The sequence below is a fragment of the Castor canadensis genome, chromosome 7 (genome assembly GCF_047511655.1).
Source record: "Castor canadensis chromosome 7, mCasCan1.hap1v2, whole genome shotgun sequence".
NCBI lineage: Eukaryota > Metazoa > Chordata > Mammalia > Rodentia > Castoridae > Castor > Castor canadensis.
In genome coordinates, this window is record NC_133392.1 from 64,689,647 (window position 1) to 64,708,061 (window position 18,415).

Consider the following 18,415-nt stretch of genomic DNA (forward strand, 5'->3'; position numbering starts at 1 on the left):
AACTGATCATGCCACATGTTGGAAAAGCAGGCCATTTTAGCTGTGCTTGGTGCTTTGATACTGCATTTCTTCCTTTTTGTGGGGGAGGGGATTGCGGCTGTCCAGGTGCACCAGAAGGGTGCACCCTCCTCCCTTTCTAGTCCTAATTGGTCAATTAGGAGCAAAAAAAATCAGAAAGGTCAAGACAGGGATTCCTGGAAAGCAAGGAATCTCCGAACCAGGGGGAGGGGATGAGGAGGGGATGCTGGCTGCAGACACTGGGAAGAGTCAGGCTCTATGGGAAAGGCAGCAGGTTGTTGATGACACCAAAACCAGGCCTTGGAGGCAGTTGTAGTTTTAGTAGAAAGGGAGCTGCTGAGAGCCTCTGCTATTCAAGCAGCAGAACAGCTTAACAGCACCCTGATGGTGTTCTCAGGGACACCCATGGTGTGGACAGGGAAGGCAGATTTCTCAATTACCCTGTTAAAGCCCAGTCTTATCATTGGAGGCTGCCCTGCCTAGAAATTTGCAATCACTTTGACTGTAGATGAATATTTCCCCTCCTGCTGACTGTAGGAAAAGACAGAAAAAAAGATTTTGCTAAGCAAATGAAAGATGTGAAGGAGATTAAAGTGAGACTATTTAAATTACAGAAACTTAGTGCTTTCAAGCATACTTAAGCATTTTTGAAGCACCCATTTAGAGGCTGCTGATTGATAAGAGGTGATGAATTATTCTTATCTCCCAGTCCCTGGCTCTCTGGAGGGCAACACTTGGTTAAACTAATTTGAATCTAATTTGAATGACTTAAGAGTAATAAAACAAGTAATGTGCTTGAACCTAATAAAGCCTAATTTATTTAATAGGACATTTCTTAAAGAATTTTATTTTGGAACTGGAAGGGACCTTTGAAATCATCCCTTTATTTAATAAATAAAGAAACTGAGTCCCAGAACAATAAAATGTTTTGCCAAAGGCCACACATAGTGGTCATATGTAGTGGGAACTTGAACTCTATGCCCTGAGTTCTGTGTGAGAGCTTCGCTCTAGTCTGTGTGGCACCTGTAGCTCCCACTGTGGCAAATTCAGACTCCTACCAAGTTATGGGAAATGGGTGGAGGGGAGGTGCTGTACCTTGACCCAGGAACACTTTCCCAAGGGGATATTCATAAGATGGCCTGTTGGCCAAGCCCCACCCCCTCCTCTGACCCAGCCTCTCCCCTCTGTGACCTCTTCTCTCTAGGTTGTAATGGTGAGGCTACTCTCCTGGCTGGTGAGCACTAGGGATTTGGAGCTTCCAGGAAGTCTGCTTGTGAATCCCCTTGAAATAACCAACCTAGGTCAAGAAAGTGCTTTCAGAATTCTGAAACCCAGAGGCCCATAGGGCTTCGATATGGCACTGCCTCCTTAGGGTCACCAGGGTCCCTAGAAGGCCAGGGTGGTATCTGTGGAGAGGAGGAGAAGAATGGGTTGGAGGAGGCCTCTGAGAGGGCCTTCCTTCCAGTCCTGTGTCTTGGGGTCAAGATAGGATCTCGCTGAAGAAATGTGACTGAGGGTGTTGTCTGTCTCCAGGCTGCCCTTAGGACAGAAGACCCTTAGTCATAAAATCTAGTATCTGTTCTTTACTTTTTTCACACACTGGGAGTCAAATTTGTAGAACCTGGATCATCTATAATAGTTCACACTTGATTGTGGCAGGCACTGTGCTAAGCATCTATATGTGTTAACACATCAAATCTACATTTTCTAAGAGAAGAAACTGAAGCTCAGAGAGCTTGAGTGACCTGCCACACAGAAGCCATATTTGGTGCAGACATCATGGCTCCAGAGCAAACATATGCTTTGTCTGTCCCAAAACGAGGGCCTTGGGAAGAGAGTAGAAGAGAGAATGAGCATCATCTTGGGAATAAGTCTGGTCCCCAGCAGGTCCCAAGAGTCACTGGTCTAGGCTCTAGGAACACGTGGTTGCCTGATTGCCCCAGGACATCCATCCTTACTCCAGGGTCCAGACTGCCTTTACTTCCACTATCCTGGCACTTGGTTTTCAAAAATCTTAGGTGCCTTTTGAGAAAAGAAAATGCAAATGTTAAATGTAAATATGAAATGAAAACTGAGGCTTTGTATATGGAGCACCAGCTTTGAACATTTCACTGCTTTGGGCAACACCTGCAAAGAAGCCAAGAAACACAGGCAGCCCTGTCACTCACAGCCAAGGCTCTAACCTCGCATGGTTGCACTGACTGTGAAATTCGTTGTACTTTCAAGAAGCCTCTGCAAGTCCTTAACCTTGTTAACTGAGTGTCATAGGAGGGAAGACTGGCTGAGATCAGGAACAAAAAGGAGGTTGTGCTGACTTGGGCTCCCTCCCCACCTGGACATGTAGGTCACATACACCTGACCATGGAGCCTGCCTGGACTGTATGAATGTGTGTTTGTTTTGGGGCTTGATTAGGCAGAGCTGGATTGAATTGGAAGGGCAGTGACATTTTCTTGGTTGAAAGAAGCAAGGTTATAGTCAAAGGTCAAGGAAGCAGGCATGCCTCATGGTCTGGCTCTCCCCTAAGCAGGAACATGTGCATTCTGCCAAGGTGCTCCCAGTGGCTTCCTGAGTGACCTCCTTGTCTGACATTTAGACTTCAACAGTTGTCCTGACCCACCTTGCTGAATTTTTCATGAAGTAACAATACATTTCCATTTGTCTATTACTTTATAATTTAGAAAATGCTTTTAACGTTCCTTATTTATTTGAAGCTCCTCAGCAACTATTTTTAGAGGTGAGGACATAGGTTCAGAAAGGCAAAAGGCCTTGCCCAGAGCCACCAAGCAGCTGTGGCAGATTGTGTTATCACTTAAAGAATATCTGTCATCCCTTAAGAATATCTGTCATCCCTCCTGAGGGGGGTTATATTTTCCCATTCCTGACTTGTTTGGCCAATGAATGTAGACGAAGTGGTGTGTGTCACTTTTGAATAGGGTTATGGTTTGCATGTCCCACCAATATCCCAGATAGAGGCTGCTTCATGAGCCTGGGCCCTGACTCCAGTGACCAGGGAACATAGTCGCAGATGGCCCACTGTGGACTGTAACATGAGTGAGAAATAAACCATTATTCTGGAAAGCTACTGAGGTGTGGAAGGCTACAGGCCGCACAGTGGTAGAATTTGGCCTAATCACAGACCTCCTGAAAGTGTACTTTCTATCGCATTCATCCAGATAAATCACTTGTTTGTTCTCACCTCCCTGGCTTTGCTCATCCTGTGCCCTCTGTCTGGGTTTCCTTTGAAATCCTACCTGTCTTCCAAAACCAGGCTTGGAGTCTACTCCTCTGTGATCTTTCTCAGATACATAATAATACCAAATGCTTACTAAGCACTCACTACGTGCCAAGATACTACTCTAGCATTTTATTAGCATATATTAATTTTAAAAAATCATGAGTTTCATTTATTTATTTTTGCGGTAGTAGGGTTTGAACTCAGGGCTACACCTTGAGCCACTCCACCAGCCCTTTTTTGTGATGGGTTTTTTCAAGGTAAGGTCTTGCAAACTGTTTGCCTGGACTGGCTTCAAACTGTGAGCCTCCTAATCTCTACCTCCTGAGTAGCTAGGATTACAGGTGTGAGCCATCAGTACCCAGCAATCATGAGTTTCATTATGACATTTCCATATATGTGTATAATATACTTTGATCATATTCTAGCATTGGTCTAATGCATTGAATCTTCATCCTATGAGACAGGTCCAATAATGCTGTCATATATGGGGAAGAGTGGTAAAATAACTTGTTCAGGATCAACTGGCAATTGTCAGAGCCAAGAGTCAAACCCTACATTCCTTCCACTCCACTTCCCTGTTATGCTCCTACACATATCTTCACTTCTCTTCAACTATAGAACAGTTTTCTTCTCTAAGCACATTTTTTTGATCTGGGCTTTGAGTATAAATCTCATCACTTACTGGTAGTGTGAACTTGGACTGGTCACCAAATCCCAACTGAGTCTCAGTTCCTCTTTCTGCTCCCATATCCCCTAGCAAGCTACCCAGTAAATGCTTGCTTACTGATTGAACTCTCTGAGCCTTGGTTTGCCCATTTGTAAAGTGGGAGTAACAGTGGCACCTCCAAGGATGCCTAACACATGGCACATGGGTAAGAACTCAAGGCAAGTTAGCTATTTTATTACTATTATTAGCTATCTGAAAAATAAACATAGCATATAATATACAGAGAGAAAAAAAATGTACTTGTTAGTGTGGGGATTAGGGAAAGCTAGCTTCATGGCAGAAATGACTTGAGTGAACTTCAAAGAATGCATAGAATCCAGACACTGAGATTAGGCACAGGGAAAGACATTTTAGGTAAAAGGAACAACATAGACAAAGACACAAAGACAGTGTGAGTCTTGACACCCCTAGTTGTACTATTACTAGATTAGATCTAAGGAAATAATTCTACACATGGTAGAAATGTTGTTTATACTTGTGAGAACAGGGAAATAACCGATATGGTCAACAATATGGAAGTGGTTAAATAAATGATCCATATTGTTATGTATCAGTTATAATTAAATGTATGGGAAATAAATAGCAAGTGTTTACAAATGATACTATGTGAAAAATAAGATAAAATGAATAATCAGTATAGTTACAACTATATAGAAACAAATTACCCAACCCAGATTAATACACAAAAGTCTAAAATATTAATCAGAGTAGCCTGGGAGACTGGAGAGTTTTCTCCCTTACACTGATCACTACTTTATTATTATAGCTAACTTTTACTGAGTGCTCACCAGGTACCAGGCAGTGCACTGTTCTACATATATCATCCCATTTAAGACATAGAAGTTTCTTTTATTACCCTATTATAAATAGGGAATTAATACTTTCCCATTCATACAATGAGCATACTTTACTTTTATAAAAGGAAAACATATTTACATTATTATTTGAAGATAAGAGATTCATGTCTCCCTCCTCTGCCCTTATTTTTCAATGCTAGGGGTCAAACTCAGGGCCTCCTGCATGGCAGGCAGTTACTCTACCACTAAGCTACATCCCCAGCTCCACTTCTTTGTTTTTGCTGTCATTGTTATAATAGACATTATGCATATTTGCCCTTTGTATTGGTACTCTTATTCCTGTGAATTACATTTCTTAAAGTGGTATTTTGGACCAAAAACTAAAAAACCCCTAAAAAACAGAAAATTTGCAAAAATAGTAGAGATTGTTTGGTAATAAAAAGGAATAAGATATTGATACATACTATTACTTGGATGAGCCTTGAGCAGCATGCAAAGGAAAGAAAGTCAGTCATGAAAGGCCACAGATTACATGATTCCGTGCATATGAAATGTAAATAGGTGAATGTATGAAAACAGAAAGTAGATTGGTAGTTGTGGGAGTTGAAGGAAGGTAGGGAAAGAGGACTGACTGCTCAATGGATTCTGGGTTTCTTCTTGAGGTGATAAAAATGTTCTGAAATTAGATACTGGTGATGGTTACCCAACTCTGTATGTAATAAAACCACTGAATTGTATGCTTTAGAAGGATGAATTTTATGGTACATGAATTATATCCCAATAAAGCTGAAAGCAAAAGAGGAAAACATACAGAGAGTTCCTGGATAGCCCTCACCTAAGTTCCCCTAATGTTCTCAACAGGGAAATGATTGAATAAATAGTAGCATGGTTATTCTATGGAATATTGAAAATATGGAATACTATGCATACTATGACTCCTTTAAAAATTGTTTAGCCAAACGCCATTGACTCACATCTGTAATCCTAGCTACTCAGGAGGCAGAGATCAGGAGGATCACTGTTCGAAGCCAACCCGGGCAAACAGTTTATGAGACCCTATCGCAAAAAACCCATCACAAAAAAGGGCTGGTAGAGTGGCTCAAGGTGTAGACCCTGGGTTCAATCCCCAGAACTGCAAAAAAAAAAAAAAAAAAAGAAAAAAAAGAAATTGAAACCCTTTGTGTGAATGTTTTCTTTTGTTTGCAATAAACATGCATAAAGTAGAAGTAGGCACATAAACTTAATACTAGTTAGTGGTAGCATTAAGAGGAGCAAAGGGAGATGATGCAGTTTGTTTTTACAACCCTCTATTTTAATTTAGTATAAAAAGACGTAATTTTTATAACTTCTCACATCTAAAAAAATAAGGAAGAAAAATAAGATAAGGGATGTTGCCCTTGGGTGATTTCCATGGTTAGACAATCTCTAGGTTTTAAGCAGTAAGACATGTATTAAGATCACACAGAGGGGTCCTGCCCCATCTTCTCTGTGGAGAGGTAGAACATGAGCTGGAGTTCTGGAGGACAGAGAAAGGACTTGGAGCAGTAGCTATGACCAAAGCTTCTGGGTTGGGCAGAACTGTACTTGAACCCTAGTTCTCTGCCATAAAACTTTGGGGCCTTGGAGCACTTACTAACCAACTTTGTGCCTCAGTTTCCTTTCCTTTAAAATGGGAGTAATGAAGGGCTAGAGGTGTGGCTCAAGTGGTAGAGTGTTTGCCTAGCACGTATGAGGCCCTGAGTTCAAACCCCAGTATCACCAAAACTAAAACAAATAAATACATTTAAAAAAAAATAAAATAAAATGGGAGTAATGAAATAATCTTTTTGATTCGGTTATCATGAGAATAAAATGAGGTCACACATGCAGAATACTTAGCACAGTGCCTGGCATGGTGTTCTATAAATGATAGCTGCTATTGTTGTTGTTGTTAATGTTTACAGTAGGCATTTCTCAGTTGTTTGTTTAGTGGGGGAATGGTGGTTATTAAAACCTAGAAAAGGGGACGGCAACCTCTACTTAGGCTTACCATCTTTCTAGAACATAGGTCTGTGCCATCAACCTGAGAATTGATTTTTATTCTTGCTGTTGTTATACCCACCTAAAATAAAGACTATGTTCCCTATCCTCTCTTGCAGCTAGGGGCAGGGGAAGTCTTGGGTGGGACCTTCCTTTGGAAAACTGCCCTTTTTGTCTTCCTTTCCCTCTACCTTCCTGCTGTCGGGATCTTCCAGTTGATGGCTGGAGCCCTATGAGCAATGTAGGACCCTGAAGCAACCTTGAGGAGGGAAGCCAAGCCTTCAGGAAGGTGGGGCAGAGTACAGGGGTTCAAGATTCTGATGACCCTGCAGACGCCATGTCTGTCCCAGCTTTGGATTTACATGCAAGGGAGAAATAAACCTCTATTTTATGCCCTTTTCTGGGTTTTGTATAAAATGAAGATAAGCCCAACCCTAGCTAATAGAGTTCTCATAGAGCAACCAACCTAAAAGCCAAAGCTCTAACTTTGGCTTTGGTGCAGGGAGGAGGCACGGAGTGACCTGGAATGGAGGCCAGAGTGAGGCTGGGCCTGGCACTTACTCATCACCGATGTGGAGCCTGGGCCAGACCTCGTTGACGTGGGTGTACTGGGGACTGCCTTTCCAGAAAAGCCGCTCCAGCTCAAAGGCTCCGGGAGTGCAGTAGTCCTCCTCCTTCTCCTCCTCCGCCTTCAGGGACAGCCTTTTGGCACATGGGCAGGCATTCTTGAGGCTTGTCTTCGAGTCTCCGGATGTCATTTTGGGGCCAAGGGATTTTCTTTCCTTTCTGCAGCTGGTTATGAAAGAGGGTCAGGATGGGGGTTAGCAGGGAACACCAAGGTAGGGAATGGGCATTATGGAAAGACATGGGAAGAAGCTTAGCTTAAAACATGGCTGACATGTCCCCAGCCTGCTGTGCTCCCCCTTGCAAGTCCCAGGCCACACAGGGATGCAAAGAAGGCCATGATGGTAGTTAAATGACACTCCCTAACACTCCAGTGTTCTCAAAGCAAAAGTGCTGGAGGCTGAGTGGATTGCAGCAAACCCACAATGGACTTTGAGCCTGAAAGTCTTCCCAGGTCCTTTCTACCTTTCCTTTAGGCTCTAGTCCTTCTGTGGCAAAGCCATGTTGCATTTATTTATCTAAATAACAAAAGCCAAAATAATTCTGAACAAATTAATAGCAGACAGGAGAATGATACACTAAACCCCGACTGAGGAAAACTTCTCTCTGGACTTGCATTGGTATTAGGCACTGGACATTTCTTTCCAACATTTTTTTTTTTCTTTTCAGGATCTTCAATACAAAACACCTAGCCAATCAGTTCTCTGTGTTCAAAACAGTCAGTGCCTCCCCAAAAGGTAGAAGATAGTTTGGGCCATTTTGAACCCAAGCAGAAAACCCAGAAGGTCCCTGACACTGCAGGCCCGGGGCTCTCTCAATATCTGCAAGGGAGTAGATGGCCAGAGGAGAGGGAACACAGCAAGTCCAGACTAGGTCTGGGCTGAGTATGGACAGCCATGTGCAGAAGTTTTGGGGTGGAAGGAATGTGGCTACCTGAGGGTTAGCCAGCTTGTGAGGACAGTTGGGTTGTGTTCACAGCCGTCATGATAGGATGCTGGCTGTTGCTGTGTTACCTTGTCAGGATCCAAAGAGATGTCCAAGCTAGAAAGCTGAAATGTGTATTGAGAGAGCTTGTCAGGTTCTGCTCATAGAATGTGGGAGAACAGTTTCATTGTCCCCAAGGAAAGGAATTCCCTGTGGAATCAGGCATCATGTGTTCCCTGAGCTAAGCAGATGGTACATCTATGATCAGATGACCTGGGAAGGGAAGCTGTACTTGGGCTCTGAGACTGGAGGGAAGGGGGAAGTATGGGAAGTGTGCAGGTGCGCAGTGGAGAGTGAACATTATTTATTTGACACATACAGTTGGCCCTCCATATCTACTTGTTGCAAATCATGGATTCAACCAACTAAAGATGAAAAATAATCCAAAAACAAAAATTGCATCTGCTCATGTACAATTTTTCCTTGACATTGTTTCCTAAACAATTGAATATAACAACTGTTTACATAGCATTAGGAGTAAGTCATCTAGAGATAAGTAAGGTATATGAGAGAATGTGCTTTAGCTATATGTAAATACAGCATTTTGTATAAGGGACACAAGCATCTGTGGATTTTGGTATCTGCTAGGGTCCCAGAACCAAATCTCTTATAGATTCTGAAGAGAACTATACTTTGATAGCACTTATTTTGTTCCAAGCACTGTTCAAAGTGCTTTATAATTATAAACTCATTTAATCTTTTTAACAGTTTTGTGAGGTAGGTGTTATCCCTATTTTACAGATGAGGAAAATTACAAATTGAGGATGTTTGTGTGCATTGTAGCTTCTGAGACCACTGAGATCAAAGACCACTCAGAATACAAATTAAAAAATACTTACCAAAAAATGGGACAATTTGAACATAAATAATAACTTTAGTGGATTGAAACACACTAAACACTTAAATACTTAAACATTTAAATACAGTTTAAGTATGATACTTAAAACAATTATTCACTATGGAAGGTGCTAGGGAACCACTCTTCCTTAACCCCTCCCCCCAGTACTGGGGATTGAACCCAGGGCCTCACACATGCTAGTCAAACACTAAAGCTCTAAGCTACACCCCCAGCCCAGCACTCCTTCTTTTTAAGATGGATAAATAAGAGAAAGGATCTAGCATTTAATGTTACCTTTTGTGTGGGTGTGTGGTACAGGGTTTGAACTCTGGGCCTCATGCTTGCTAGGCTGGTGCTCTGTTAATGTTAGTTTTTGATAAAGTTAATTTTTTAAACAAATTGTACTGCTGGAAGATGAGAGGAAGTTTCTCTTTGATAAAGTATTCCAGATAATAAAGAAGGAAGAATGCACCATTTAACAACACCTGATGGATAAGCTACTGGACCTAGACACTGAGCACTGATTGCTCATAATGCAAGAGTAAGAAGAGAAAGCAGACATTACTCAACTTCTGATGGAAAACACACTGCCATGATGAAAGTGCTCTTGCCAAAGCAAACCTCAGTCTTAGCAGAGTCCTCAGAGTCTGGATCTAAAGGGGAATTTGCAAGAGATTCAGGGAACAGTTAAATTCTACCTCATGGCCTGATCTTTAAGGAATACATGCTGACTGAAATATTTGCAGATGAAATTATATAATGTCTGGGATTTGTGTCAAAAACAATATAGTTGGAAAAATGCAATAGTACCGTGTTGGAGGTGTGTGTGAGACAGGGCTGGCTATGTGCTTTGGTGGTTGGGGTGGGATAATAGTTGCGAGGTACTCTTTCTCTTTGTGTATATTTGGAATTCCCTTTGATTAAAAACTGCATGGTATTCAGGCACCAGTGGCTCATGCCTAGCTACTTGGGAGACATATTGGGAGGATTACAGTTCAAGGCCAGCTTGGGCAAATAGTTCCAGAGACCCCACCTCCAAAATAACTAGAACAAAATGGACTGAAGGTATGCAAGCATGAAGCCTTGAGTTCAAAGCCCAGTCCCACCAAACAACAACAAAAACTGCACCATGGGGCCCACCTGTATTCCCAGCTACTCAGGGAGGCTGAGGCAGGAGGATCATTTGAACCTAGGATTTTGGAGCCTGCTGGGGCAACATAGTGAGAGTCCTAACTCTTAACAAAAATAAAACAAAAAAAGAAAAACTTAAAAAGAAACCACTGCTTTAGGAAATTTGATTCTCTCAAGTCCATAGTAGATAGATTAAAGGATCACATGTCAGCAGTGTGTGTCTGCGGAAAGCCAGGATTTGTGACTTCCTCTTTACAACATCCTGTTTTCTGGGGTGGGGCAATGCAAAGCACCACACTTTGGAGTCTCTCAAACTGTGGTGTAAAGACCACCTCCTAAAATACAAATTCCTGGTCTGCCCATGGGACAGAGGGAGGGGCTCACTACAAGTTAATAATAATTGCCCAAGATATAGCTAAATTGTCTAGAAGCTGCTGAGTCAAGAGACAGATAATAAGGGTGCCCAAGGTTCCTTCCATCTTCAGGTGGGGCCATATGAGTGGCCCCAAATGTAGACACTGGCCTGGGAGGAGAACAGACTGGACCACCCTACTCAGGGGCTACTTAGTATTGTTTATCTTGGAGCCTCAGTGTCTGGAGTGTAGGAGATGTTCAGGAAATATTTGCTGAATGAGGGAATGGCTTAGTGAATGGATGGACAGAGGAATAACTGAATGAATGATTGCAGGGGAAATGAGTGATAAAGGCCTCTGAAGCCTTGCTGAGGGACTTAGCTAGAGCAGCTGAAGCAGGACTGAGACTCCGGCTGATCTGGAGGCTGAGTGCAGGGGAGAGAAGTGCAGGACACAGGATGGCGTGTGCCTCCTCCAGTAGATGCTTGGATCTTGGCAGTGGGACCTACCTGCTGTTGTTTCCAGATAAGGGAGAGAAATTATTTCACAGGGTGGCTGAAGCTTATCTTGCAGGAACCAGTACAGATCCCTTAGTCTCCTAAGTGCATAGTTTCAACTTTGCTTGCATCAGGCCCAGGTGCTTATTTTCAGGAAGGCCTGATACTCAAGGTACCCACTCTTGTTTCACAGTGAGTAGAAACTGGGCACCATCTACCTAAATATTGTGGCTTAGGATCTTTTGTGCCCTGCCTGCCACTAAAGGAGGTTCAGAAGAGGCAATTTTAGGGAGACGTTGGAGCTAATTCCACTGGGAAGCTCTGTCTGTCTCCTTTGATCACTGAAGCTGACCTTACCCATTCCCCCTCATTATGCTGCGGAGGGAGCCATCCCCAGCCCCACCTCTGCGCTGAAGCCTCGGCTGGATTTCCAGACAGAAGAGGAAGTGGTGCGGTCTGCTCAGAGCTGCTTGGCAGGCAGAGGGGCTCTGGGATCTATTATCCTCCAGCATGCAGATTTGATGGGGAAGAGAACAAAGTGTGGAGCCGTCCAGAAACCACAGACCTGTAATCTTTCCAAATCCTGAAGGCAGCTTGTGTGCATCCCTCTGCGTGGCTCCCAAGTCTCTCCTTCTCAGAGAGGCCAAGAGTCTGTTTTCCAGATCACAGCCAAAATGGAAAGGGAAGACAAATCTCTTCTGTTTGGTTTCCATAGATTCGACCCAGAGATTAACTGCCAAGGTCTCCATGACACACTCAATATCAATCACAGGCTAAATGTCATAATGAGAACTGGGCAAGCTGTCAAGAGAGGCCTCCAGGTTCCTGTTACAGCTTTATATTTAAAGATTTTTGTCCCAGGAAATCAAATGCCAGTTCTGAAGGCTACTTGGCCTATGTTAGCATCCTCCTCAAAGGGTAGCCAATTCAGGCCCCTTTATGGAGGGACCAGGCTGATAGCAGCCTGGGGGAGGGGCTGGGTGTTAAAACCAAACAATAACTTGAGCAAGAGACATTACAGAGTGGTGGGGACTATGGCACACTAAAGAGCAACTGCCCCTCTGATGGGGGTGGCAGCTTGCCATCCCATGTAGGAATACAAACCCAGATTTTCTGGTATTTTTATGAGAAGGCCAGCTTTTTGTAAGCAATCTATTGATTTTTAAACGTGGGCAGCTGTAGTAGATGTTACTCTTGCACTACCCCCTTCCTCATTCAAATTACTGTGGCATCAGTGGACAGTTCCCTGTACACACAAGGCTTCCTGGCTTCCTACTTCAAGCACCGGTGTTTCCCTGCTAGAGGGTATGGCATTTTCTGGTCTTTGTTGTTGAGAAGCAGGGGAATTAACACCTGCAGGCATTCTCACCAAGGAGAGGCAGGAGTTGGTCGATGGAATACCTCAGCTTCTTTAATCAGCAGTAGGCCAGTTCTGAAGTGTGTCCTACACAGTGTCCTAAAGACTGCTGTTGAGTGTGTACCCTAGGCCTTCAACAAAACCATTACACATAGCAGCCATGTTTGTGGGGTTTGAGAAATCAAAGAAAAAGAGGTTTGTGCCAGTGGAGAGAAGAGACCAGAAGTTTATGAAGTAGCATATAGAGACAATTCCATTCTTACATAAACATTCATGGCACTTGAGCTGACAGAGTGGCTCAAGTGGTAGAGCACCTGCCTAGCAAGTATGAGGCCCTGAGTTCAAACCCCAGTACGCAAGAAAAAAAATATATCAATCCTGGCTATATACTTGTTTTAGGGTAATGAAATTATGTGTGATTTTTGTTTCTTCTTTCTAAGTAACCATCTTTCCTAAATTGTCTGTGATAAGCATATATTACTTGAGCATATAGAGGGAAAAAATCCTGTGAACATTCTATTTTAGAATAATCTTATATAGAAAGTGCTCAGCCCAAACCTGTGGGATGAACCCCAGGAAGATGGCCCTTCCTCATGGACAGTGTTCCTTACTTTTCTGTCTATGAACTGTCTGCTCTCCAATTAAGTGGGGGCCCCGAAGGCAGGTCTGTGTCCCACAGGGCTCTGAGAGCAGTAACCAGACCTAACTTGTGTAAGGAAGTCATTTTAGCCCCTCATACTTCCTGGGAACCTGGGGAAACCCAGGCTGTATGGGTCCTGAAGCTCATACAGTTTAAGAAAAAGAAAGCCTCTGAAGCCAGTACATGAGCGCGTTCTGAGGCTTCAGGGTAAATCTGCCTTTAAGGGAAACTTTCTCTACCTCTGACTTCAGATGCAAAGCAGTACACTTCCCTTCTCCTACCCCTCAGTCACAGAGCCAGAAACCTGACTTCCCCTTTGACTGGTCTTGGTTTAGTCTAAGTCAGCTGCAACAGGGGTACTCTGGGAGTTGCAAGTGAGGAGAGGAAGCAGATTATTTCCTCCTTGACTTGACCTCACAAGTTAGGCGTGGCCCTATCCCCAAAGCTTTACTAATGTGTCCTGTGTCAAATACAGGCAGGGTTGGGTCAGACCAGTGTGAGATCAGAATTGGGCAGGGTGGGACTGGCTGGTCTATAGAGGTCTCTGCCTTCTACAAGTTTTTGGCCTAGCAAAACAGTTCGTAATCTAATTTTGTTTTGGTGGTGGTGGTGGTGATGGTTTATTTTGCTTTTAAGGCAGGATCTCACTACATAGCCCAGACTAACCTGAAATTCTCTGTGTAGCCTACGCTAGCCTCAAACTCATGATTCTCCTATCTCAGCCTCCCAAGAGCTGGGATTACATGTGTGTACCACCATGCCTGGCAAATCTTTTTTTTTTTTAATTCTACCCTTCCCTCAAAGGCATTCTATATCTGTACATGTTTATGCTTCTAATGCATTGGGACCATGGGGAAAGTTAATCTGTGTTTTATTGCATGCATGCCACATTTCTTCCATGACACCACCTAAGTTGGGTCTGGAATGTGCTTTGGAAGAAGGGGGAGAGTAAAATGTTACTGTGGTTGGGCAGATGACCCTATTAGTAGAGGAATACCTACTGTTGGAGTACAAGGGGGAGGAGGGGAATTTGGCAGCAGTATCCATATATAAATACATACATATTTTTAATTTGCTACAAGCCAGTGCTTGTCTTTATGCATTTTAAATCTACCAAAATGATTCCAACTGGCAAATGAAAGTTGTGGAATTTTTAAAAATTAAAACTTGGACATGAAAACTTAGGAATTTTTTTTTGTTGCCATAATTTAATTCTTAATGTATCAAATGTAATCCAAGTTTAACAGATTTTTTTCTTTGGGATTCTGGCAAGTATGTTAACAGGAGGCAATTAAGTGAATTAATATAAAATCCTTTTATTAAAAAAACAGAAAAGCCTTCATTTAAAAGGAAATTTAATATTCCTTCTATGATGGTGTTGATGTCATGAACTTGTTTGATTAACTCCTCAAATGGTTTCAAAGTGCTTCAGGGTGGTAAATTATGAACTCCCAATTGATTTTCCCAATCTTGGTTTGGCAGAGATGGGCCTCCCGGAAATATGAGGGGACTGGAGGCCCATACTCAGTTTCTTTCTCAGACAAGGGAGTCTGCTGGAATGGACATTACCAGGTCACAGAGGGACTTCTGACTAGGGGGACAAGGACCATGAGACTGACCAGGTCAGTTGTGGTTCCTGACTCCTAAGCATCTGAGTCTTTGCCTCCTCTGAAGATGCGTGGAAATACTGCAAGCAGTTTTATAGCATGGGGATTCTTTCATGAACCACTTCCCACTGAGCGTCACCTCAGAATAAGCCTTCCTTGTTTGGGAAAGGGCAAAGGAGGTTTCAAACTATGTGAGGGTGCAGCCCTCACTGTAGACCTCTCTACTTTCTAGTCAGGTCTACTACTCCTATGTAGACCTGGCTCTCAGATACCACACAGAGAAGGCTCAGGGCCTTGGTAAGGCTGGAGGCAGAGGCTACAACCTCTTAAAACTGCCATAAAAGTTCTCAGAGAAATCAAGGCCCTGCCCAGACCCAGGGAAATGATTTTGCAGGTGGTTACTTTTACTGCTAAACCTCCTAGATGAGGAATAACTGCCCCCACATTCCAGGTGAAAAAATAAGAGTCAAGGAGGTTAAGAAACATGACACCAAGATAGTAAGTGGGATACAGAAGGGACTCAACCCAAGCAGCCTAGCCTTCCAACCCATGTCAACAGCTAACTCACTATGTTCCTGGTCACATAGTGAGTCCTGTGGAGTAAGGCTGGCCTTTCAATTTTTTTGGGGGGGATGGGGTATTACTGGGGTTTGAACTCATGGCCTCATGCTTTCTAGGCAGGCACTCTACCATTCAGTCAGTTCCGTTTTTATGTTGAGTATTTTCAAGATAAGTTTTCGAGAATTATTTGCCTGGGCTGGCTTCAAACCATGATCCTCCTGATCCCTACCTCCTAAGTAGCTAGAATTATGGGTGTGGGGTGTGACCCACCAGTGCTGGACTTGGCCTTTCAATTTTGCTCCTCTCCCCAGCCCAGAATGGTGCAAAGTTGTGGCAAGAGCTCTCACTGGTCCTGAAGTCTCACAAACCTAGGCTCCAGCTTCCTCGTGTGTAAAATGGAGGTAATAATATCCTCAGCACATTATCATGGGGGGGAAGCACTGGGAAGGTGAGTGGAGCTAGGTTCTAGACCAAGAATAGGAAGAGTGAGCAGAGCCTTTTGGTCAGGGCAGAGGGTCTCTGGTAGGGCAGTTGTGGAGGAGATGGGTCACCTACAGAAGGAGCCTGAACAGCCTTCTGTGGGTTACAGGGTTCTTTGCTCCTATGTGAGGTGCAAGTAAGGCTTTTGTGAGTTGGAGAAAGGACTCTCTCCAGCTAGTTAATATCTGACAGCTGTATCAGGCTGTTCTGAGCCTTCACCCCTCTTTACTGCGGAAATGGAGGGCCCACAGCATCAAAGGAAGCAGAAGCAGAATGTTCAAACACTGTCTGCTCTGGAGTCAGACTGGGAGGGACAAACAGAGCTATGAGCCTTAGTCCCAGAACCTGGCATGACTATTCCCAGGACCAGATCTCCCTGCGGGAAGGTCTTGGTTGGAGCACCAGAGTGAGATGTCCCCCCCACCGAGGGCACTAGGACCCAATAGTTATGAGGCACATTGGGTTCCAGTCTCTCCCACTATCCAGGCTGTGTGCCCTGGGCAAACCACTTACTTCTTTGTGCCTCAGTTTCCTCATCTGAAAATGGGGAGTATGTCCATTCCTCATAGAGGAAGTGAGTTAATACTTACAAGGAAAGCTCTTAGAACAATTTGGGGCACATGGTCAGCACCAGGAAACACTGCTAATTCATACAGCCTATCCAGTATCTGGGAAGGCCAGCCCTGATTCCATGATAGGTGGAGGACAGCCTGTCCCCTCCCCAAATGGACCCTGCTGGGCCTTGGTAGGTTGCCAGAAAATTCAGATAGCCAAGCTTCTAGCCTCAATGTCTCCCCGCTGGTCCTCCTCTGCCTGGGGATTGACAACAGCCTCAGAAATTCAACCCTCACACAGGACCCACATTCGCCTCCAATCCATGTGTCACTCCAGGGCTAAAATGTCCCTGGCCAGGGCTTCCAGCTTATCAGTGCTAGACAACCATTGCCTCCCCTCTCCTCCTCAGCACAGATCTGCCTTTGACCCTAAGAAGCCCTCAGGGAAGCCCGACCTTCCCATAATCTCCTCAGATCTTCACCCACTTCCCACCCCCATGCCCAAGGCTTTTGCACAGAAGCCCTTCAAATGTTGCTTGTAAATGCTGAGCCCTCTGATTTGTTGGTGGGACCAAAATGAGACAAGGAGGGACCACAAGGAAGAATGTCAGGACAAAATAGAAAGCACCAGTATTAAGTACCCTCAGATGTTGGTGGCCACACTAGACACCATCCCATGCCTTCCTTTAACCTTGGAGTATTCCCCTTGGAATGCTTTCAGCTTTCCCAAACAGTCAGAATCCCCTGGTCCCCACATATCTTGGATTCCAGGCCCCTAAGCAACTGATTGGGCCTTAGGACAAGGGCACTGGGGCCTAATGGGAGAGACTTGGACTGCCATGTTGCATATCTTCCCCCTTCCTTCCTGCACATGGTGCTGTCTCGGTCAGTTGGCTCTGTTTCTCAATGACCCAGCCTTCCGTCTCTACCAAGGCAGTGTCATCCCCAACCCCTTTCTCCCACCAAGACTGGAAAAGCTTTAGAGTCACTCTGTCCAAATGATGCTTAGCATTACCCAGGACACAGGGAGAATTGCCACCCTGGGGGCTTAAGTAGCTCTTTGTAAGTGCTGCACTACACATGATCTGAGGCACACTGGTGCTTGTGGTTCCCGTTTCTTCCTGTCCTCTGCAAGACTGTTTCCTCTCAACTGTGTAAATGGACATATGTAGAACTTTGTTGAAATATGATACAATACATCCAGTGCCTCAGAAGAGCCCAGTGAGTTTCAGCTGCCTTATTACCCATTAGAAATGGTCACTGAACTGGCAACTCAGAATCAGAGTGTAAGAAGTAGAGAAGATTCCATGGTGTCTCTAGAAAATTCTGGGGTAGCAAGAGACTTTTGTACCTAGAAGGATGTCAGCAGTCCTCCACAGCTCCAGAGTCAGTGGACAAGGGGCTTCCAATCCCACACCCTGACCCCCAAAGAACACTGGACTGAACCCAAGAGGTGCCAGCTTCCCCATTAAACGCCTTACCTGTGTGTGCTGGGCCTGGCTGGGTCAAGAGGTACTGGTCCGTGGGGTGTGTGGCAGCCGCACACTGAGCCTCCCCGACTAGCATCAGAGAACCTATTTTTAGGGTCAGATCTGCTGACGCTGACCTTGAGTGCTGTCCAGTCTGAGAGGAGACCTGTGGCATTTGCTTGCAAAATGATTCACCAGTGTGACCTGAAGCCCTTGACTCAGGAAGCACTGTACCTGGGCCACACAGACTTGTCCCTGGTCCAGCCATAGATGCAGAATGTGGCTGCCAGGATAGGGACAGACAGGGTAATTTCTCAGCTTTTTTGGGTGGGGGATGGATGAGGCCAGGTGTCCGCAGACCCTGCCCTAGGCTCTGTCCCAGAGTAGCTTGGATAGAGGAGGTTTATTTGTTGGCACAGAGCCCGTGGAGGCCTGGGGGCCCCCAGTAAGGAGAACTGTCTATTCCAGCCTTTTCTGGGAGTTTTAGACATTATGTGTGTGGTGGGGGCGGGACTGGATGGAA

General features: G+C 44.4%; 1 protein-coding gene across 3 annotated transcripts in view; it reads right to left on the reverse strand.

Annotated features, from left to right (window-relative positions):
* Window positions 1–18,024, reverse strand: part of Dusp29 (dual specificity phosphatase 29) — a 33,777-nt gene extending 15,753 nt beyond the window's left edge. The window contains exons 1-4 of one of the 3 annotated variants that reach the window (XM_074077914.1): window positions 17,905–17,961; window positions 9,809–9,896; window positions 8,355–8,470; window positions 7,359–7,589 (exon numbers count right to left, since the gene is read on the reverse strand). In XM_074077914.1, coding sequence (XP_073934015.1) covers window positions 7,359–7,555 — 197 coding nt within the window. In that variant the 5' untranslated portion in view covers window positions 7,556–7,589; window positions 8,355–8,470; window positions 9,809–9,896; window positions 17,905–17,961. Of the gene's footprint in view, window positions 1–7,358; window positions 7,590–8,354; window positions 8,471–9,808; window positions 9,897–17,904 lie in introns of all 3 variants that reach the window. The other 2 variants (XM_074077916.1, XM_020175027.2) reach the window with 2 other exon arrangements.
* Window positions 18,025–18,415: the final 391 nt, after the last annotated feature.